Raw genomic sequence first — 23,626 nt, 5'->3', positions numbered from 1 at the left:
AAAAACTTATTCACAGCTCTGTACATGCTGTTCATGTGTGATTATGATATGAGCCAATGGCGCCATCTGCTGGAGACATTATTATAGCGAAACATATTTGGAACCAGATAAAACCTGTTGTAGTGTAGTGGTGAATATTATCTTGAGAGCTGCTGAGCATCCCGGAAGAGACACATTATCAGGGCCTCGCCATCATACACACATTTTCCAAACAATGCCTCATTTTTAATGTTGTTTTGATTTGGGATATTTTGGTGTTATATTTCCAAATCAAGGTACACTGTATACAAGTGCATTCCACGTTTAAAACCTGAAACAGAAGGGTCTTTATTAGTGTCTAGAAAGCGTTTATTCCTGGAGTCACTGCTGAGCTGCTCTTCACTGATTGGCTGCTCTTGCATGTATGGTTCATGTCACTTAATGTGTTATGTAACCATATAAAACCAGATTGAGACTGATGTGTCTTTGAAGATTTACAGCATGCATGCTTGGAAGCAGGCCTGGCTGTTTCTTGCCATTATCTGATTGTGAATTGTGAATGTTCTCTTGGATATTTATTAACCGTGGGTATGAGACATAGATGGTTTTAAGGCTTGACCACATGATCATGGGGTCTGAGGGACATTTAAGGTGAAAATATAGATTTCAAAGAACAGAATTTTATTCAAAAGCAGCACATTATGTTCATAAATAATGCAGCTTTACCAGTTGATTTATAGTCTCCTATTACAGACCCCCGTGTGGACGCGCAGCAGCATCTGTGCCTTTAAGAGCATCTCTGACAGCATCCTCCTCTGTCACGGACGCGCACACAGCAGCTCAACATTTGAGAATACAGCTTAGCCTTCTGCACACACACACACATCCTCCTAAAGATACATCCTTACATCACATTATTACATTTATCGCCATTATTTCTCCAGTGGACATTGATGCATTTGCCTCAACGGTCGCCGTAGCGGTCCATCCGATCGTTATTGCTCTTGTTTCCTTCCTCCCCGCATCCAGAGACTGATCTACGCTACAAGATGGCTGAGTTGAATTTGGGGAAGGGGCTGACCGCAGGGAAAGTGGCCAGCAACGTTCAGAAGAAGCTCACGAGAGCCCAAGAAAAGGTAAGAGGTGCTCACTATCGCATTAATGTGTGGTGGGAATTATTATGCGGGCCTGCAAAGCCGCGAGGCAGCAGTGCCGCATCCTCCACCAAGGCGCAGTGTCGCATCACGACATCATAATAATACGGGCAGGGATGCTGAATTTGGGGATGGGGATGTCCACTTTAAACACATCGTTCATGTAGTCAATGTCACGCAGCGGGCACGTGCGTATTGCAGTGACATATACTGTACGCCAACTCATAATTTGGCCCCTGACTGATGTGCTCCTGGCATTTTAAATCACTATCTGTGTGTGTCAGTGAGTGTGTGTCACACAAATAGTGACAGCAGAAACACCCTCTTACATCCTGATAGCACTATGATGATAATTATTACCCATTCTGCAATAAGTGTATAGGTGGTAGATATGAGGCCTAGTCTATGCGTTCATGCACCTGCGCGTTGTGCTCTGAATAAATGGCAGGGGGCGCTATTTGACTATCATAATGCATCATGAGCTGTGGGGTTAAAGAGGGAGACAGGCGGAGAGGAAACTGATATTGTTGCCCCTGTAAAGCTGGTGTGCATTATGTGTGAATGTCACTGTATTGCCAACATGTATTTGAGTTTATATGGAAATAATGTGTATAATGCATGCATTTATTCATGTATGATGTGACTTATCCGTGTCATTTATTAAATTAAACAGTGTTTGATGTGTTTAATGCAAAGAAATCATAATTCATCTTGGATAAAGTGAGCGATCAAGACAAGAAAACAGGTGGATGTTCTCACGTGCTGTGTCTTTAGGAAACGTCTCCCTCCATCTGTCTTGTGACTGTAGCCTACTGAATCAATTGCGAATTTCACCTTTGGTATGGCTACTAATGTTTTAACGTGTTCGACTGACAGGTTCTTCAGAAGCTTGGCAAAGCCGACGAGACCAAAGATGTTGCGTTTGAGGAGGGAGTGATCAACTTCAACAAACAATATGTGAGTACAGTCCAGTGAGAGACACTATGTCGTATGGCACAATCATATTTCTAATTTGCCCATTTGCCCTAATTTACTTTTTAGTCACATCTGCCTCCCGCATATAGGAACTGAACTTTGCTTTAACTCTAACAGGTTTGCATTTGAGACTGAAACATGTACTGGGTCCACAGGCTGTGAGCGTGCTGGGTTTGTTTTGTGTTCTAACTTCTAAGCCCCATGTTTTTGTGTTTCACCCCCAGGCTGAAGGCAGCAAACTGCAAAGGGACCTTAGGGCATACCTGGAGGCAGTGAAAGGTAAACCACACACAGCGCTGCATCAAAATCACACTTGTAGCAAGCTGTACATGTAGACACACAGTGGTGGATGTACAGATACACACCATAATGTGCTGTTTTCCACTAACATAGAATATGTGTGTTTGTCCTCAGCCATGCACGAGTCCTCCAAGAACGTGCAGGCATGTTTGAATGACATGTATGAGCCGGACTGGTACGGCAAGAACGAAGTGGATTCCATCGTGGAGGTCAGAGACACTTTTCATCAATGTTAGATTGCCTGCATGTGTGAGAGTGTAGGGACAAGCTGGTTTCTATATAGAGGTCAGAACCACTATATAGTGTATTAGCTGATTAAGTGTGTGTGCGTGTGTGTGTGTTTGGCTCCCGATTCGCAGTAGCTATTATTCCTATAGTTTGCACAGCTGTGTGTGAGAGTATCCTCTTGGCAGAATTGGCAAAATTCTACATTAATGTCTCTTGTGAGAGATGTTGAGTAGCTCTTTAGCTTTTCCTCCGACTTCATTAGGTGCATTACTCTTGAAATTACTTTTGGATTAATGTGACAAAACAACTTGAAGCTAGCTGCGAGAAAATACCGCAATCAGTTAAAAGGGTTTCACTTTATTCTTCATCTAAATTCAAGATCACGAGCCAAGACGGAGCAAAAGAGCTACTGGAATTAACTTTAAAGTGGTGGAGACATACAATCAGGATGCATAGTATTGTAACAAAACAAGTGCTGCAAGCAATTTGTCTTATTTATCTCTGATTGTGTACTGTTATGTTCATTCATGCTGCAGGACTGTGATGTGCTGTGGACTGACTACCACCAAAAACTGGTCGATCATGCTCTCATTTCCATGGATACTTACCTGGGCCAGTTCCCAGACATCAAGGTAAGCTGTGTGGTCAGAGGGACACGGAGCAACCATGACCAGTATTTATTAGCATCTAGTGTTAAGACACTGAATGACACAAGTACTCATTCTCTGTTTTTCGTTTCAGGCACGTATAGCTAAGAGGGACAGGAAGCTGGTGGATTACGACAGTGCCAGGCACAACTATGCCACCACGCACAAGACCAAGAAAAAGGACGGGGGTATTAAAATCACCAAGGTAAACTGATTCCAAATATACTGATACAGAAAGCAGTGGCACACTGATAATGATGACATGTACATGGAAATAAATATTATGTTTTAAATTTTATGTTTCTCACTCTCTCCTCCAGCCCTCCTCTTTGTTGGAGAGAGCCACTCCAGGCTGGGCTCAGGGTATCTTGTCTGCACACAATGTTGCCCAGAGCAGTCTGTCCAGGAGCCAGGTACACAATAATCTTACTGCACCTCCTACATAAACTGTTGACTGTCAAACACAGCTGTCGAAGACACATGGAGGTCCTCAGTTTGAACTTGTTGCCTTTCATCGCTCTCTTTATCCTGTCGATTGGGCTGTTAGCGGGACATTGAATGGCCGTTATCAGGGGTGATAAGCGTCATAGATATGGGTTGGTAGGAGCCTGACACACCTATTTTGAAGCTGAGAAGGCCATTATCAGACCATGAAATGAGAATTTCCACGAGAAAGGGCTTTCATGGGACTTTCTCCAATGTGCAAGAAACTCTGCATATAGGGTGGCAAGGAGTGATGGGAGCTCAGACATCAGGAGGGAGATCGGAGTACAGCTGCTGCTCCTTTGCACCGAAAGGGGTCAGTAGAGGTGGCTCGGGCATCTGATTAGGATGCCTCCTGGGCGCCTCCAGCTAGAGGTGCTCCGGGCATGTCCCACTGGTAGGAGGCCCCGGGGTAGAACCAGAACACGCTGGAGGGACTACATATGTCATCTGGCCTGGGAACGCCTTGGGGTCCCCCAGGAGGAGCTGGAAAGTGTTGCTGGGGAGAGGGACGTCTGGGGTGCTTTGCTTGGCCTGCTGCGCCCTTTTCCAGCCCCGGATAAGCGGACTAAAATGGATGGATGGATGGATGGATGGATGGATGGATGGATGGATGGATGGATGGATGGGTGAAACAGAGCTTTCACCCAGGAGACCATGATACAAGTCCCATGTGAAAGCAATATTAATGCCAAACCCTAATCTTTTTTCTAAACCTAACCACCTAGGTTTGGCAACGAATCCCAAGGAAAGTTAAAGTTAAACCTAAAGAATTGGTAACAGACATTACCAGCAGGTGTGGCAGGCCCCACACTGACCCATATCTATGAGGCTTATAACCACAGGTAACCATTTAATGGACTGAAAACATTACAATCTGGTGCTTTTTCCGCACATGTTCTCTGACACTTGCTACGAATATCTAACAAAAGCAAAATGAAAATGACAACAACTGTAGACAAACCACGCTGAAGCTTAATCATAAGTGTCAGGTGATATTACACATGTAAACAGCAGGTAATTTATCAACAGGACTCCAAACTGACAACATGCTGCAAAAGCACTGTGCCAATGCAATGTGTGTGTGTTTCTGTGCATGTATGTGATTTCAGGCTGAGGAAGAGTTGGAGAGAGCCCAGAAGGTGTTTGAGGAGATTAATATTGACTTGCAAGAGGAATTGCCTTCACTCTGGAACAGGTGTGTATGTGTGTGTCGGTGTCTGCGGAAACTGATTTTCCTGTTGACGGATGGGTGCTGTAATTAGGTTTCACTTACATCTGTGCTACATTTACCCGTACAGGATGTTAAATTAAGTCAAGCCAGCAATGCAGTCAATACTGTCTCTCTGTCTCTCTTTCTTCTCTGCCCTTTGTAGTCGTGTTGGGTTTTATGTCAGCACCTTCCAGAGTTTGGCTGGGTTTGAGGAGAAGTTTCACAAGGAAATCAGCCGGGTGAGTTTCATTTATAGACCTCCATTAATGCTGAATTTAGATGAGGATAAGACGAACCTAATCGACATGGTGTATCAGATAGCAGTCAATAAAAAATGTGTGACAGTGCCAGTTTTAACTCCATCAGCAATCTAATCTAAAAAAAAGTCTTCCTGCTGTTCAGCACTGTTTTTTAAACGTAACGCAAAGTCTGTCATAGTTGATTTATTTGTTTATTTTTCCCCTGTAAAACAACAGTAGGAGATGGGGTTTTAACTGACTGCAGAGAGATTATCCCCCGCCTTAGCTCTGAATTTGGACATGATGATGCAAACAAGCCGTAGCAGACAGACACACTCTGCAGCACTTAGATGATATTACAGGAGGGAGGAGCACAAAACACAGTGTAATGATTTTTATCATAGAACGGGCATCGACAGTGCCAGAGCAGTGTAGGATGATGATGATGATGTAATGCTGTTGGTGTGATATCTAACACCCCGCCTTTCCCCCCTCTGCAGTTGGATCAGGATTTGTACGACATCTTGGTGAAACTTGAGAAAACAGACACAAGCAGGTAAGTGAGCAATGATCAAGTAAACTCTGTCACAGCAAGGCTTATTATAGCTTGTGATTATTAATCTTGTGACAAAAAAGGTTTTCTATTGTGTCTTCTTTTAATCTCAGAGATTTTGATTCTGAAGAGATTCACAGAATTAAGTGCCAAGATAATATTTTAGCATGTTGGCATGTGTTGAAATCTATTTATATGAGCACAGTGATGCAGGGAAAACCCAGTAACCTCAGGTTTTTGCGATTCTAAGAAAAACCTCTAGTCTACCTGGAAACAGCTGTTTGTTGGCAATCCTGGGAATCGCTTAGAGCGCTGAGCCTCATCAATTAATCACTGTGGTTGGTCATCCTAACCAGCAGAGAAAACACTTGCTGTGTAGTGTACCTATGGCACCTTCGAGACTTGTGCAAAAATAAATCACTTCAGAAATGTTTCCAAATATTTGAGCCTCTTGAGAGCACATAATTCATCCTGATGGATGGATGAGGTGTACTGCATCACAAGTTAAACTAGCAGTAAATTAAATAGTGAGGTAATTTTCAACAAACTCATTTATTTTCCCTATGAGTTCAGTGTGTGCCAAGAAAGCAAACAGTACTTATCAAAAATACTTGAAGCTACAGGAACAGACAAGCAACCTGGCATGTATTAACCTGGAGCCACCCCTGAACCCCCCCTTTCAGAAAGACAGGTGCAAGAGGCGCCTCATCGTCAGGAACAAATAGGAGGTAACCGGCAGCAACTGTGGTAACCATGGTGACACAACTCTTGTCTGTCTGTCCAACTGACCTGTCTGTCCAGCTGTCTGTCTGTCAGTCAGTCTGCAGGCTTGGGAGATTTAAAGGAGAGCTTGGTTGTGCAAGTGAACTCACAGACTCACTGATTAGAGAGCTGTGCACCCAGAGCTGCAGATATGTAAGAGCTGAGCAAACCTGCATGGCTAAAGCTGCACCAGGCAAGACTGTTACGTAACAATACAACCCAAACCACAAGGTATGCAGTAGGGTCAGGTACATGGCCGGATGAATCCACTAGGGGGCCACAGGACATAAATGAGTTGCTGGGCCTCTATGAACCCCCTGTTTAACCCCTTCTCTGTGTACTCTGTACATGATTTTCTGAAGTTGCTGCTCAGTTGCTGTTTGCTAATTGCACTAAAACATTAAGATTTGCAACATAGAGGCACAAAACTGATATGATAAAGGTCTTTAAACTAGATCAAGCCAAGGCCTCAGGATCAGCTAAGCATGACCAACTTTAAGACCTTTATCATGTCAGCTGATTGTTCAAGTGCTGCATATTCCCAAACAAAGTTGTAAAAACAGTATATTAACAAAACCCTGCAAACTCTAAATAAGGGTACTGTCACATATGAGCGGATGCAGGTGAGTGACTATCACCTGCCAAGGTGGGATTTGCACTGAATGTGGGCAGTGCTCGATGTGGCCTACGAGCCTGGTCTCACTCCGAAGTCGTCATAATCCGGCACTTGGGCAGTGAATTGCAACATCAGACACTGACGAAAAAAAACTGTCCTTTAACGTCAGTATGATACATGGCCCGTCGCCGTTATAGTTAAACAGCACTCGGCAGCTTCGGACACACACGGTGGGACAAGAATGAAAGTTAAGGCGGTGAAAGTCTGAGTAGGGCGGGGGGGAGGGATGATGTATGGGTCCAACAAACACTGACGTTCCCCTGGAGACTGGTGTTCGTGTCCTGTAAGATTATAAAGCCAAACCCTGTTTGTTTTTTTTCCTAAACCCAACCATGTTTGTTGTCAAAGGGAAAAAAATGTCAATTTTCGTTCTGACGTAGTGTGTTTATTTTGAAAGAGACAGTATGCAAATGCTAAATTTCCTGTGAGAACGGAAGTGTATTTTGAAAGAACACAATGCATGTAACAGACAGAACTTGACACGGCGTCCCAGAGCATCAACAACCAATGCACCCAGGGTACCTTTCACGTCATATCTAGGTGTGGGAAGTCCATGACCAAACGTCGATATGTGACGAGGTTGAAGTGAGAATTTATTGGACCTACACAGAAAGCTAGCTTGCTAATAAATACCGTGAAATATGACATTATTGGTACCTTTTCCATTTTTTATGTTGCATACCTGTCTCCCAGCTCACTGCCAGCCAGACAGCATCTCTGGTGTGGGGCAGTTTGTATTTTCATGGTCAATATCATGCAATATCAGCTGGGTAAACACAGCAACAATCAATGTCTCCTCCACACATTAGCCTACTACTTTGCTAGTGGTTGAAGCTACAACTTTGGCGGTCAGAATTCACCAAAGTTGAACTCAATGTGATGTGAAGATGCAAATTTGTGAAGGTGCTTTGCCACCAGAAGCAAATGTTTTATTGGCCACTTAGCTCACACTGAATGAAAGTGAACAGGAGGCAAATGTTCGGCAATGCTAATTTCGCTCATGTGTGACCGCGCTCTAAACCCGCAGCTTTTGGGGCCCCACTTGTCCAATGTCAGCTTTCATACTGTAGTGTTTTTACCTCTTGCTGCTATTTGAAGCCACCTATGTACAAAGTTGCCTGGTCCAGCAATAAATTGCAGGTTTTCCAACCCTTAAAATATCCACAGATCTGGTGCTGCTTTGTCAGCTTTAGAATATCTCCTCTATGACAGCGAACACCTCTATCACTGCTCGCTTGTGAGGATTAACTGGAGGCCCACACAAAGCCTGCTTGCATGGGATGGCGGGAGGAAAAGGAGAGGAATGGAGTGAAGACAGACTCACTTGCATGACAGCTCTTGCAACAACTCCAACAACTTCCGCTTGGACTCTTGTAGAGCATGCCTTGTAACCTTTAAAGCTGTGCACTTTTTAACCTTTGCTTGACCCCTCACTCACATTGTTTGCCGTCCTTGTTGCGTTCTCTGTAATCTGTCTATACTCTCTATTTTGTCCTCCATCTCTCCCTCTCTCATTCACTCAGTGTGGGTGCGAAAGAAGCATCTAACCACACTCTCAGGCCAGGAGGACCACCGCCAATCCCCAAATCTCCATCCAAGGTAAGCACACACTGAGGCTGTCTCTTTGTTTGGAGTTGTGTCCCAATTATGTCTTCAAACAAGTGTGACTAAAGACAACAATGCTGGCTTTTAATCCATGTTGGAGCTATTGTTCTTGTCAACAGTTGCACCTGTGCTCAGTTAAAACTCTGCTAGAAAGCCTAGAATCTATATTCAACGGGACTGTAGCACAACTTTATCACAATGATTCTCTCTCTGTTCTAGCTAAGGCCTGCAGTGCCTCCTCCACCCAAGGTGACCCCATCTCGGGAGTTGAAAACAGAGAACATCATTGGCCTGTTTGATGCTGCAGCTACTCCTGATATCAGCGTCACCTCCCCTACAGAGGTGAGTGAGCGGCTGCTGTCAGTCAGCCATAGCCTTTTAACTTTCCTCTCTACTGTGCAGGTCAGAGCCTGGCCTGCCCCTCCTGCTACTTCTTCTCTTCTCCTCTCTTCTCTTCTCTTCTCTTCTCTTCTCTTCTCTTCTCTTCTCTTCTCTTCTCTTCTCTTCTCTTCTCTCCTCTCCTCTCCTCTCCTCTTCTCTTCTGTCCTGCTTTGCGGTCTCCTCTGTCCTCTCTCTTGACCCTCTGTTGTGCCCAGTGAGCCAATGAGCCCTCGTATTCCTGTTGTTATCAGTTTGACAGTCCTGCAGTGAGCAGCCTGTTGGACATGGACCTGGACTCTTTCAGTGCAGCAACCAAAGCCTCCACGGTCACACAGGTGGATGATTCACAGCATGAACATATAGATCCTAGAGCCACTCCACTGCAAGAAATGCCAAGCTTCACAAGAGATTTTATCTTTTTTTCAGAAAGGTTTTCATTCATTTCATGATATTTATATATTTAAATAGATTCCTGTGAATCTTCCAATATGTTGTAGTTAAAGCCAGTTTTAGCCGACAACTTTACTGTTGCCAGTGCAGTTGAGTGACTTTAAATACATCGACACAAGCTCGATAAGTCTGGATACAAAATGAAATCACTTGGCAAGCCTGGCATAGTTTGAGGTGTTAGCTGCTCTGCTTCTTTCCAATCTATCAAACAAGAGGTGGATGATGGCATGATGATCTGTAGAAACCTGCTTTTAGTGTCCACTTCTTCCTGCTTCAGCACTTATCCACAGATCACTCATGGCATGAAGACTAAAGCCCTGCTCTGCTCTTACTTCTTTCTCTTCAGAACTGTACAGCGGGAAGTGGTGTAGTTTTAGATACTGGAATGACATGAGTTGTACTTAATTTATCTATAGTTGCTCACATTAATTGGAAGGTGAGATAAAATTAGTACATCTCATGTTAGTTCACTCATTAAAATATATTCAGCTGTTGTTGGACCCATGTCTGCTACTCAACCTCAGTACAACATTCTTATACCTGACAGATTAATGGCATGTAGCCTGTTGTATATCTTCACCTAGTTAGAGCCAGACGAACCGGCCCCGTCATGACAAAAAATGCAGGGAAGAGATGGCATGGTTTACATCTGTTGTCGTTGAGATTTTTCAGTCTGCGATGAAGTGAATCATTGGCTTTCCCTAAAAATCTACAGCATTACAACACTAAATAAACACACACAGTTTTACCATTCAGAACATAGCTGTCATGCTTCAAGTTTTCTTAAAGCGGACTCCACCTACATTAAGCATTGCATTGTGTTATTTCTATGGTCATTGAGGTTCAAACAGTATTTGTTAATGAGTTTGGCTCTCTCAAAGCCAGAAACAAGAAAAGGAAGTCTCAAAATGTGACGTCTTAAGCCTAGTTCACATTACACGATTTTCACCCCTATTTTGCATCGAGGAGACTATCGTAATCTTTTGAGTGTTCATACCTGCCGACGTGTGTTTCTGTCATCGGGAGTCTCGCCACTGAGCCCTCGCCGACAGCCCCAGATAATGCGGTGACGTCACCAAACTTGGAGACGACACATCATAAAGGCATGGATATTCTTCTCAGTGTTGAATCAGATCTGCCGCCAGGGCCTGGGTCCAAACACTACGCGCACCCCATGGTCCTGTGGACGCCGCCATTGTTGTTGTTGCTTGCCGGCTTGTCAGCGTTGCCAGATCTTGGGAGAGAAACAAGCAACCAGGGCTATGGAAACAAGCCCAAAAGAAACAACGGATATATAGAGAGAAAGGCGACATTTAGAGAGCAAGCCCAAATAAGCAACTCCACTTTAGAAACAAGGCCAAAAAAACGCAACCCGACTACCAATATTTGTCAGTGACTTAACAAAAAAACAAGCCCAAAGTTGCGGTAAATAAACAGACCTGGCAACCCTGCGGTTTGTCCTCCTCACATTTCTTCTGTCCTCCTGTGTGCTGACTTGGGACGTATCCCGCCTCTCATTGGCTGATGCTCTTTGTCAGTCGTGTCAGACTTCTCCAGTTTTCTTGCATGCCAGATATCCAGTCCCAGTCACAGACGAGGGGGTGACTTGCTCATAGGCTTGTTCACACATGAGGACTCATCGTGGCAGACTATCTACCAACTCACCTCCGACCCAAGGTGGCTCTCAAGATCCTCTGCGACTTCAAAATCGCGGTGAAAATCATGTAATGTGAACTAGGCTTTAGGGTATAAAGTCTGGAGCTGCTCCATAGACAATTAATAGGAGATTCTGATGGAGCAACAGAATGTTTTTTTTTATATCCAGATGAGCTTTATCCTATTGCAGTATTTTAGAGTGAAATAGAAAATGTACCCATAAACTCAGAATGTTCCCCTAGGTGCTCTCAGTGTCGTCTACTGTATAACATCTTTCAGTGTGTGATTGCATACTACATATAGTTCAGTTAGGACTGAATACCACTAAGTAAAATGTTGATACTTTATTGCAGTCATGTTAGATATTCTATCTTATGCTACCTGGAGATGTGGGATGACTTCTTTAGTAAAAGTGGATAGAAAACCTTTTGAGATTTCAAATTCTTTTTTCTTAGTTTTGATATATCTGCCAACAGTTATCACTCGCCTCATTGCAGGATATATGAACCTACTGTAAAGGTAAATCTTTTCACAACATCATTTGTGTCAAGATACTCTGATGCAAGCGATATGTTACATTGTTAGGGGGAATGAAATGATCTGAGACTGATTGCAAGATTAAACTCGACCTTGTTTTGCAGTGCACTTTTCTGCTACATCCTGCTCACCCTGTTGGTGACCTGTGCAGTAAACATATGACAGCAGCCACCTCTTCAGTTTTACATTTAGCAGACTTTACCTGCCTGTACTCTTGTTCTGCTGGAGATCTTCTGCTATGGGCTTGTAGGTTTTGCGCATGGAATCTGCACTGGAAATGTTTTATTGAATGCAATGGGCAAAAGCAAGAGCTTTTTGAAGAGTTTAGTTCTCTCCTCTTATTCTGTTGCTTCCTCTGTTTTCCACAGCCTGCAAACTGGGACTCATGGGTGAGCATATCATCCTCTTCTTCATACATTTTTTAATGTGCAAAACTAAAAACGTATCATTATGATCATCATCCCCATCTGCATATTCTTATTTATGTTCATAGTAACTATCAGTTCATATGTTGTCGCTTACATTTACTACTTACGTAGCCATTATACAAGCCCCACTCTCATTATGCTTGCTGCTACACGACACATGCAGGACATGCTGGGTATGGACTTCTATAATGGTCATTACTGTATGTAAACAAGCTTTTTCCATTAATGGATCTCTTTCATTTGTCTGTCCCAAATCTGTTTGTGCGTCATCTTTGTGTCTGCAGTGCTTGATGTGATAACACTAAACACTGAAGAGATTGTTGTACAGCACAAATAGAGCTTGGGAACGAGCGTGGGTCAATTCAGTTTCAAATTGACATTTTACAATGTTATATATTGACTCAATATAAATGGTGTCTAATGTGCAATCCTCTCTTAAGAGCCGTCTCTCTCTGTTCTACAATATAGATGCAGGATGCACAGTATATTGATGATATACAGCATACTGTGGATCTAAAACCTGTGAAGGATTGATACAGACACCACATCCATGAAAGATAACAAGCTCACATGCTCTTTGAACATGAATTTAATTGTAAATTAAAAACCCCATCGTTGTGAAACAATTTGTAACTGAATCAGCCTCCTTTCTTTCCGTTTCCCCTCGTATCCCTGTATGTTCACATGTTGCACTGATTGACCATGTAGCCTTTACATGTTATCTACATGCCCCATGTGACACACAGGGAACAGTTTTGTTCCTGAAAGTCGAGTGAAGTTGCTCATGTTTTCAGTGGATTGTTTCATGGAAATGAGACTGGTAAACTAATGAGAGCCAGTGGGCAACTTCACAAAGCCTTGCTTGCAACTTGGCATTCCGACCATCAACTAACTTTTATGTTCATCCCTATCACTGTAAGAGAGACGTGTCTCAACGATCATACGGCTCTGCTGTATTTGAGCTTGAGGCAAAGCAGTGATAGCTCAGAAAGGAACGACACTTCTGCTCTTACAAAGCTTCCTTCCTCTTTCTCCATCTGAACATAGCCGTGGGAAAATAAACCATGCTTGCAAGCTACACGCAGAAGATCCGACATCTATTTTCCGATGGGAAAAGGCTGACAGTTTTTGCGTTTCTGCCTTCTGCTGCCACCTTTCCTTATCTTCATCTGTCTTTTGATTTTATCTGAACCTCCTCTGTAAAGGTTTATCCCTCTGCATCAATCTTCTTGGGTGATGATGATGATGATGGTGATGATGATGACTTGCTGCTGAACTTCTCCCATTGATGTCCATGGCATTTTTCATGGCCCCGTTTCTCCCCATATGTTGCCAAACTATCCCATTTTCCCTTAAGTATTACATTTAAGTTTAATCTAAATAATGATTCCCTTAAAAGGCCATTCTTGTGGTTTGGCAGGTTTTAGCCTTTTTACCTCCCAACCAACCATTTTCAAATGGCTGCTGACATAGTGGTGCTTTGCGTGAAATGCTAATGCTATGCTAACATTAGCTAAATTAGCACTAAACAGCGGTGGCAGGGTACTGGGAAGCGTTTCATCCTAGAACTTTAATAAAAAAAATCTTGACATTAACTTTAATTAACATTAGCTAGGTAGCTAACATAATCCTACGTTAACAGAGGGTTGACTACACAGCTAACAACAAGCTTATGGTGTATACGGTGATAAAAGCCCAATGCTCACCAGCAGCATTCAGTGTCCGGCCGATCTTTGGCCAATCTGTTCCCACAAATGGACTTTTCTGTCTTTGTTGTTATAAAGTTTCTAACTGACATGAGCATGGATCTATGGGAACTGCCCATTGGTCCAACAGCCCATTGGTTCGACATCCCATTGTTCCGACCATATTAAACCCATTGTTCCTTAGTCCGTTCTGAAATCATCACGATGCCCTGTGGTTAAGGTCTGGTTAGGTTTAGGCACAAAAACCACTTGGTTAGGGTCAGGAAAAGATCATGGTGTGGGTTAAAATGAAAAAGAAAGTGACAAACACATAAGCTGTGAGCTTGCTTCGCCTCAAGCCTTTCCCAGCTGACCCAGAGCCGGTCGCGGCGCACCATCAAGGTAGAAATACGCCCGCCGGGAGCCGTTCAGCACCGCAGACAGTCGGACTAATGGGATGTCGAACCAATGACATGGACCCGGATCTATTAGTCTAAAGTTGTTGAGACATTTGCATTTCACTCTGAGGCAAAACTACAAACCTTCTGGTAGTGTTAGAGGAAGAGTCAGGGGATTTGAGCAATGAATGTCTTTACCAAATCGCATGGCGATCCATGCAATTATTGTCAAGATATTTTAGAATGGACAAAAGTAGCAGGCTGAACGACAATGCCATTCCTAAAGTCCTGCTAAAAAATTCGGTATGACGGAATATGGTTAGCATAGGATATAGGAAACACAATATTCTCTTAATGAGCTAAAGCATGCAAAATCACGTGTATGGTCCTTTATTGTGATCTCCCTTCAGTTTTGATACCTTACCCGCCAGTCTGATAACAACCCTTGTGCCCTCATTTAGTACCCATTTAATATCTCTATCAATTTCCCAATCCCTTGTCCATCAAAAATATTTTACTTTGTCCCTCAGCCCATTGCTTTGTTCATAGTCTGGCCATACCCCCAAATCGCCTGAAGAAATTCTTTATTCTCCTGGTACTAATTTCAATTACTTAATTTCCTTTTGCCAGTTGAAATGCTGAACCCTTGAGTCTGCCTTTAAATATCCCCTACGCCTTGCCTTTCTGTTCCTTAAAATTTTCTCAACCATTTGATTTATAAAGCCCTATTACCCATACGGTAAAATATCTCTTTTGACCTCTGACTCCTTGAAACCTGACCCTTGCCCCTCAGCATGAGGACAGTGGTGCCCAGGAAGAGGACACCAAGGAGCACTATGACCCTGTGGCTGCTGCTGCAGATGCCTGGGGGGATGATGGTTCGCAGCCTGTCCGCTATGATCCCATAGCAGCTGCCACAGAGGGCTGGGGGGATGACGGAACCCTACCTGTGCGCTATGACCCTGTGGCTCCGACTCAGAAGGGAGGGGGGGATGATGAGAGCCAGGAGGTTCATTACGACCCCGTGGCTGAAGCCCAGGATGACTGGGGCGATGACGGGGGCGAGCCAGTCACAGAGGTGCCCGTCCCAGAGGATGAAACACCTGCAGCTGAGGCTCCAGCTGATGCCGCTGAGGAAGAAGCCACACCAGCTGCCACCACGTTGGATGATGAAGAGGGTCAGGTAACCGAGGAGAGAAAAAAATGGAGGGATGCATCTGGACGAAAATGGTGGATGCATCAATTTTTGAGGAGGAGGTTTGAGCATGGGGTACTGGAGAGAAACATGATAGAGAGATACATTGTAAATAAAAAGGTGGAAGGATGGAGAAATCTTGAGATGCAAAGATTTAGGATGCATCTGGACCAGCAGCATGGATGCATCAACTGTGACACAGAGGGCAAGTTGGGAATTAATTGCTGAGGGAGAGAAGAGTGTAGACATCTGCTTCTCAATACATAACCAGTCACTGCTAATCACAAATCCAGGCACATAGTATGCTGTGCAAAAGATTAACCTATATGGCAGCTGTGCATTAGTACCCAAGCTAACTGTCTATTCAACATACTTGCTTGTATTAGCCATAACTTTCCTGTTTAGGCTGTGCGGCTTGTCTTTGTGTCTGTCTTTGTCTGTCTGTTCTTCTTTCTGTCATTCTTTTCCCCTCCTTAATTCGGTCTTTCATCTGTCTCATTCACTAACCTTTCGCTGTTATCATTCTGTGTCTGTCTGCTCCCAGGGTGAATCTGCAGCAGCTGCTGCTGCAGCACCAGAGGAGCCAGCGCCAGTAGAGGAGGTACGTGCAATAGGAACTACTATAACATGCAATAACTTATAATGTGCTTTTAACTGCAAAATTATAGATATCAATATAATGATGAAATATTACAATATTACAAATACAGTAATACAGGAGTGGTGGGAAAAGACGCTATACAAGTGCAAGTGCATTTACCATCTATACATTGTTATTTTAAGTGATTACAACACCCCTAAATGTTTCCTGATTATGTTTTAGGTCAGTGGTTCCCAACTGGTCCAGACACGGGGTCCAGATTTGTCTTTCTAGTCCAGTCAATCTGTGGTTTAACCCAGGGAAAATTGCAAAAGTAATCATTCAAGGTTTTTATGTGATCTCTTGGGACACCCAAATAACATGTTAAAAGTATACCACTGTATATTTAGTGGATCAAGGTAAATTAATGGCTCAAAGAAGTGCATGTCTCTGCTTCTGACCATTATATTTTCTTTTAATTTATGTCTAAACATTAGTTTTTTAAGATGTTCTTTCACATATAACCGGATAATCAGATATGACCTGTTCTTAATGTATATGTGCAATTAGGGGGTACCCTAACCCCCAAATGGCCTTATTCACTCTTTGGTTTAATTGTGGTGCCATTGAATGTTGATATCTGTGACTAAGCTGCCACTTGGGAAGAGCTATTATGTTGAAATATCACTTGCCACCTTGGGTAGTACCAATTAGTGAAAATTCTGACCTGGGCCGATGGACTGGAGCCATAAAACATGATCACAACATGAATTTCCCATAATGTTTTCGATCATAACAAACAGAAGTTTCCGCTCCGTGTGTATTTCCTATCCTATCCCATCTAAGCTGTACAGGTTGTATTTTTCAAGTACATCATCACGAGGCACAGCGTTTCATATTGCTTTTGCACTTTATTTAGAATGTAAATTAATTGTTTTAAGTAAATGAAAAAAAATAAGATGAGGACAAGAAGAGTAAAGATGCTCGGGGCGTCGGTGGCTTAGTAGATGGAGCATGTACAAGGCTGTTGCCGCAGCAGCCCGGGTTTGACTCCAGCCTGTGGCCCTTCGCTGCATGTCATTACCCCTCTGTCTCTCCCCCCTTCACATTTAACTGTCCTGACTATAAAGGCAAAAATGCCCCCAAAAAAATCTTTAAAAAAAGAAGAAAAGATGCTAATAGAGTAATTGAATAGAATAGAATAGAGTAGAAAAGTTGCTGATTGAACCAGTCAGCTCACACCCACTCTGTATCTCAATGTTAACCCAACCCTTCAGCTCCCCTGCACTACAATCCCCTACATAACTCTCAGACTTACATTGAATGATAATGCTAGAAATACTTAGTATATACAGAATAATTTATACCCAGTTTAGATGTGGATATACCCATAAGAGCAGTGTGGCACAAACTGTAAGTGGAAAATTTGGCCAAAAAAAAAATTGGTTACTGGGTAGTAGTACCCCAAATACAGGTGCAGTACATCAGAATAGTCTCTTAAAAAGTGTTTTATTGAAAAGATTGACACCAAAAACTTAGGATAAGACACCAAATATGTTGGATAGGTGTACGTAGGGGAGCGTATCTATGTTTCCCGGGTTCTATGTTCCCCACTTCACCCTGCAAAAAAGGTTCTATGTTCCCCGCTTACACAAAAAAGGTTCTATGTTTCCCAGGTTCTATGTTCCCCGCTCAACCAAGCAGGAAACATAGAACCCTTTTTGGTTGAGCGGGGAACATAGAACCTGGGAAACATAGAACCTTTTTGGGTGGTAAGTGGGGAACATAGAACCCTTGAAACATAGAACCCGGGAAACATAGGGATGACCCCGTACGTAGACCCTCCAGTATTAACATAATTTGCTCTTGACCATGAAAAGAACAATGTTCCACTAAATCCATGAAGGTATACTTTTAATATATGATGCACAAGGGTATTAGGACCATTCAAAACCACGAAAGATTACTATTGCAGTATCTCCTAGGTTGGGCCCATTTTTGAGTTAGAATGACTGGACTATTAGTCACTAGTTCAAGGTCCACAAAGTTTATGATATTCAGCGCCATACTTGCATTTGACCATGCTGTCAAACTACTTTGCAGTCTCTGTTAAGCAGCTGTCCATTATTCACTCACTCTACAGCATGAAACGGCATTTCAAAATAGAAGCTTGTGCTGGAAATTCACTGCACTTCAAAATAACGTTTTGTTTTTTGTTTTTTTTTACAAACTTGGCACGTTCGCAAATCACTTGCGGTCCATTTGGAATGGATCTAAGACCCACCAGTTGGGAACCACTGTTTTAGGTTACATATGACATTATAGCTCTTCTCATTTACTAAATATAATCCATCTTATCACATAATCTTTATCTATAATATATATAAAAAAAAATCCTAACATACTGATAGGATTGTGCCATTACATTACATTTTATTGCAAACATATAAAATATTTTATGCTGTTTTCACTGCAATTGGACTTTACCTTTTTTCCTTGGTAAAGAAATATGTCTACTTTCAGGTTATAGACACTTACAGAAATTTCTGTTGGCACATTTAAAAAAAAAAAAATAAATGAAAATAAGACTTTCAGGGCTTAACTATGTCTCTTTAAAAGATGAAAAAACATTTTTAGTGTGTACTACGTGCCAGTAAATGGAACCTCTTATTTTTTCTAGACACCTGAAGTAGCGGCAGAATCAACAGAAGTAACATCACAGCCTGCAGACATGCCACCTGGCTATTTGTTCAAGGTAAGACAGGATGCAGGATTAAAATAGTGCTGAGCATTTAATTAACTCAAATATATCTTACATGGAGCTCACTCATGTTTTGTGTGATATAGGTCCAGGTGATGCATGATTATGCTGCCAACGACACAGACGAACTGGAGATGAAGGCTGGTGACGTGGTGCTGGTAGTCACCTTTGACAACCCTGACGAACAGGTACACACACACACACACACAAACACACACATTTATGCACTGTGGTGCCACAGTGACAGTGAGGTGAATACACACGTATTTGTATGTCTGTGTTTTTAGGATGATGGCTGGCTGATGGGAATGAAGGAGGACGACTGGCAGCAGAACAAAGAAAATGCCACTAAAGGAGTATTCCCTGAGAACTTCACTCAGAGGCTGTGAGAGAGGAGGACAGGGCGTCATTCCAGCTTCCTTCTTCATGTCTCTCTTCCTCTTGCCTCAATCCTTCCTTCCCTCTCTTGCCCTGATACTGTATCTTTACTAGGACTTTGGCCATAGAAGCAGAGCTGTCACAGCCCTGGCTGAAATCATGCATTTCTAAGGTCTGCTACACTGTGCTAAAAGTGGATCTTGGCATTTTTGTGGATTTCTGCCAATATTTACAATTAGAGATGTAGCCATTTCACAGGTCCCACTCTTTGCTGTCTTGCTGCACTATTGCTACTACTCCATACTGCAGGAATTGACTAAAGAGTCCTGATCATACAGGATGGATGCGGGGATGGGTGCCTCTGCAATGGCTACTGCTACAGCACATTATAATGTTTTATTCTCAGCCTTGTCTCATCACAAACTCTCCAAGGCATACTCCACCACCATGAGAGAGAAAATGTCTTTTGAGATGTGCTTTTGTTCATTTGATACTGAGAGATTGAGAACAGTGTACAATAATTAAGACAATGCCAAGTGTAGCAGAGTATCCCTTCCACACATACGAGCCCTAAAATTTCTTTTATAAAGGATGGGGTGTAATTACGAAAGCCAGGCTGACAGGAAGGTCATCACGAACCAAGTAGGGTCCTCATTATGTTCAGAAACATTCACCCAGCAGAATTACTCTGAAAAAGTAGAACCAACTCCTGGCAGACAATGTCACCCCAGTCAAATTGCGAAAAGACCTTTGAATCAGCACCTAACCAGCCAAACAAAACAAAGGTTACACTATTGTAACTCTAGTTCTACTAGCACAGACAGAGCCCTCTGCTGGACTCCTTGGGTAATACTCTCCTCCAATTAGGAGCATGCATTCACCCACTAGAATTTGCATAAACATAACCAGCCAATCAGGACGTGCCTTCACAAAAACATGTGGAGCTCATAGTATATAAGGTGACATATGATGCTGTCAGCCATCCTGCACCCTCTTCAGTGAGTGGTGTAGGAGTGACAGGGCCCCTGGGAGAGAGCTACACCTGTGCTAACAGAACTAGGGTTACAATATAGTAACCTTTTTGTTATCTCACATGGGCTCGGCCTCTGCTGGACTCTATGAGTAAAGTGGGTGGAGCTTGGTGAGTGAACGCCCTGTTGCAACATAGCATCGACCCAGCCGCACTGATCTTGACCGGCTAAAGTTTTCTTGCCACAGCCTACCTCTTCATAACTTAGGCCACCGCAGTGGAGAAGTAGGAGGCCCCAGGCGTTATGTAACTGAACTAGGTGGAGCTATGGCACTGGAACATGTAGGTGTACCATACCGAGAGGGGGAGTCAGGTGCAGATTTGGCTGACAGCATCTTATGTCACCTTATATACAGTGGGCTCCACACTTATTCGGGAAGGCATGTCCTGACTGGCCGGCTACATTCATCCAGATTTCAGTGCCACTGAAACCCAGAGAGTCGAGTACAGGGCTGAGACTGTGTGAGATAGAACAAAATTAGAAATCTCATCCACAACTGGAATGTTACTAATGTTGCTGAGGCAGGTCTACGTCTTCTCATGCTCAAGCGGTTTGTTGAAACAAATCTCTGTTTTTTGGCAATAGTCTGTTTTAGCCACATGTGTAGCCATCAAGTGTCATATTTTGTCTTGGACATCTTGGGCATGCAGGTTCCCTCACCTGTGCCCATTTGGTTATTTTTGGTGGCTGGCTGCAATTCTGACCATATATAAGTGGAGGCGTAGCAGAGAGTGCGTCAGTAAAGACTAAGCATTTAAGTTCGGTGCCAGTATTTGCTATTCACTGATTCACAATCACTCTGATCAGTCCTGGGGTTCTGCTGCTGACACAATGCCTGTGGGACACATTCAGCCTGTCTTTTATTCCTCCTTAAATACCTACTAGTGACACACTGAAACATGGGCCCCTAGTTGTTGTATTAGCTTAGATCCAATGGTGGTTTAAGTAGTTTGAACCTTTTGTTTTTAAAAAAAAATCCAAACAAATGCATTTGCATTGAGCTGGCCATCACCCTAGTTAAAGACAGCAGGAATTTAATAGAAAATGTTTCAAAAATCCAAACAGAAATATGATCACAGAGTCCATTAGAGCAGAAAAACATGACTGTTTTCATCTTCAGCAGTCATGTTTTTTATTCTTTGTCGTTGAAATTAGTGTGAAGTTGTGTGGAGTGGGCATGTTGAAAAATCTTTTCAAGGATTTTGTTTTTGTTTGTTTGTTTCACAAGGGATTCCAAATATGCATTAGCCTGGCTCGCTAAAAAGGCTAGCCACCAAACTACAACAATGAGACGCTGCTACTGGTAGTATAATAGTTAGGCAGATACGGTTACATCCAGATGCTAATGAAATATATAATAACTGAGCCAGCCTCATTCGTTTATGAAAAATGTGCCGAACACAATTCCTTCCGTTTGCATAGAGACGACTGCCTCCAATGCAGATGATTCAGAATATGCACCAGAGCAACTTCTTTTATTTTTGTATGCTGCCAAGCAATGATTACATATAGCCTAATGTATAACTATGTCAACATAATTGCCAACTTACTGTAGGATGTTATGGAGTGTTTTGTACTTCTGTCAGGTTTACTGCTCTCAACATAGCCGCTTACTGTACAGTAGGTAGTTCAAACTATCTCACTCTCATTCAGTCACTGACTCAGAAGAGATTCACATTTCTCATGATGTTATTAACATGTAATAAGCGTGCGTGAAAACGGTTGTGTGTGAATGTGTGTGCGTGTGTTTACGGGGTTGTGTGGAAACATAAATTCTTTATCTATAGGCTATTGTTATTGGACGATATCACCGCCACCTACCAGGGGATGAGGTCGTTCGTTTACAGGAAGTTTTTTCCGACTGGACAAAGACAAACATGTTTGGGTCTTTTTCCACTGGCTGGTATTATGGTTTCAGGTGTTATTGTGCATTTGTTGTGTATAAGTGTAATTTTGCCAAGCTGTGATGACAGATACATATTCTATAAAGACATTCATATCTGTATGTGAGTTACTGTGAGCATGCTGACTTCCCATGTGTTGTTGTGTGAACACCCTTAATTTATGACGATGATGCTTTGGTGACTTTTGAGGCAGCTGAAACCGGCAATTTGTTATTATTTTTTGTATAATAATTTATTTTGTTAATCCTAGTAAGGGGGATGGTCGGCAGTTATATATTTTGTTTTTCCACCATTCCCTCTCAAATCATTCCTGATTATAATTGCCGGTTGTCCGTCAGCCTTGCCTCAAAATGTTGCCGGGGGATCGTGGTCCAAACAGACTTAAACATAATTACACGGAGACAGGACACATAGAGAAAAGCTCCAAAACCACCAGACTCAGGTGGACAGATTTTTTGTAATGGTTTTCAGTATTTTAACCACTTGAGATGTGCATGATTTTTTTCATATGTATTTAAAAAAAAAAAAAAAAAAAAAAAGCCTCACATGTGAGAACATCACCTGCACATTTAGGTAAACCAACCACTTTCATATTTTTATTTTTTAAAACATATGTAACTTGTTGAGTGTTTCACCTGGGTCTGGTTCTCTATTTGTCTATGGATGATGATGTCTCCTGTGATGCGTTATGGGATACAACAAAAAGGTTTTTCCTCTACCTAACTGACCAATAATAATAAAGATTACGTAGAATCTCCTTTTGTTTAGTGATCTTTTGCGGTTTTGTGCACAGTCTGCTTTGAGTATTGAAACAGTGCCTTTCTATGTGCTTCTACTTTGCTTTCTTGACATCTCCTCTGCAAATACTGAAGCATCCAGCAGGGTGTGCTGCGTTCAAGCACTAACTCCATCCTGGGAAAAAAGAAAAAGTCATTCAGGCATCGTGAGGAGGAAAGAGGAGCCATTGCTGTGTGCTGCTGTCCGTGGTACTGAAACCAACCAGCAGCCCACCCTGTAACCACAACCATTCATGCTGCATTGTTCCAGCTGTTGCGATGCATCACCAGTTACAGTGATCACTGTTTTTTTTATGACTTTAAATGTATATAACATGCAACAGATGATTAACAGCACATGTTCAAAACCCAACTAGCACTCATTAGTGTTTCTGAATTTAAAAATAAGAAGCAGGGCCTTTCAGAACGAGCGTGATGCAAATCAGGGACAGACATGACAGGTGAAAACATAGCTTTTACATGCTGTGGTCAATTTTGAGATTTTGGGCTTTTATGTTTCTATAACATGTCTTCTTTCAGATAGTGGAAAGAAAATGTCCAAAAAACACATTAAGGTGTTTTTTCTTAGTTTAGATTTATGTTCTGGAATTTTTTTATTTAATTAAAAAGAATTTTCTTTGTTTTTTTCTTC

The 23,626-nt window shown here is 42.5% G+C and overlaps 1 protein-coding gene across 5 annotated transcripts; it reads left to right on the top strand.

The window, feature by feature from the left end:
• The first annotated feature begins 813 nt into the window (after positions 1-813).
• On the top strand, positions 814-22,947 carry LOC126393200 (myc box-dependent-interacting protein 1). 5 transcript variants are annotated; one of them, XM_050049156.1, is made up of 20 exons: positions 814-1,115; positions 2,010-2,090; positions 2,333-2,387; positions 2,523-2,617; positions 3,173-3,268; positions 3,378-3,488; positions 3,604-3,696; positions 4,879-4,964; positions 5,143-5,218; positions 5,719-5,774; positions 6,455-6,499; positions 8,733-8,808; positions 9,034-9,156; positions 9,447-9,530; positions 12,207-12,227; positions 15,143-15,532; positions 16,089-16,145; positions 18,805-18,879; positions 18,972-19,073; positions 19,173-22,947. In XM_050049156.1, exons 1-20 carry the CDS (start codon positions 1,029-1,031, stop codon positions 19,272-19,274), a joined length of 1,911 nt encoding a protein of 636 aa, XP_049905113.1. In that variant the 5' UTR covers positions 814-1,028; the 3' UTR covers positions 19,275-22,947. The 5 variants fall into 5 exon arrangements, with proteins under 5 accessions (XP_049905113.1, XP_049905114.1, XP_049905115.1 ...); XM_050049157.1 differs by lacking the exon at positions 6,455-6,499; XM_050049158.1 differs by lacking the exon at positions 9,447-9,530.
• Positions 22,948-23,626: the final 679 nt, after the last annotated feature.

The sequence above is a fragment of the Epinephelus moara genome, chromosome 7, assembly GCF_006386435.1.
Source record: "Epinephelus moara isolate mb chromosome 7, YSFRI_EMoa_1.0, whole genome shotgun sequence".
Classification (NCBI taxonomy): Eukaryota; Metazoa; Chordata; class Actinopteri; order Perciformes; family Serranidae; genus Epinephelus; species Epinephelus moara.
The sequence above is the reverse complement of the archived record's forward strand: the minus strand, read 5'-3'. Positions and strand labels throughout refer to the sequence as shown.

Bases quoted from the DNA above. Each gene is read 5' to 3' on its own strand.
- LOC126393200 (XM_050049156.1), top strand. From the start codon at position 1,029: ATGGCTGAGTTGAATTTGGGGAAGGGGCTGACCGCAGGGAAAGTGGCC. The intron at 2,091-2,332 runs GTGAGTACAGTC...TTTCACCCCCAG, and splicing joins TCAACTTCAACAAACAATAT to GCTGAAGGCAGCAAACTGCA. The intron at 6,500-8,732 runs GTAACCGGCAGC...TCATTCACTCAG, and splicing joins TCGTCAGGAACAAATAGGAG to TGTGGGTGCGAAAGAAGCAT.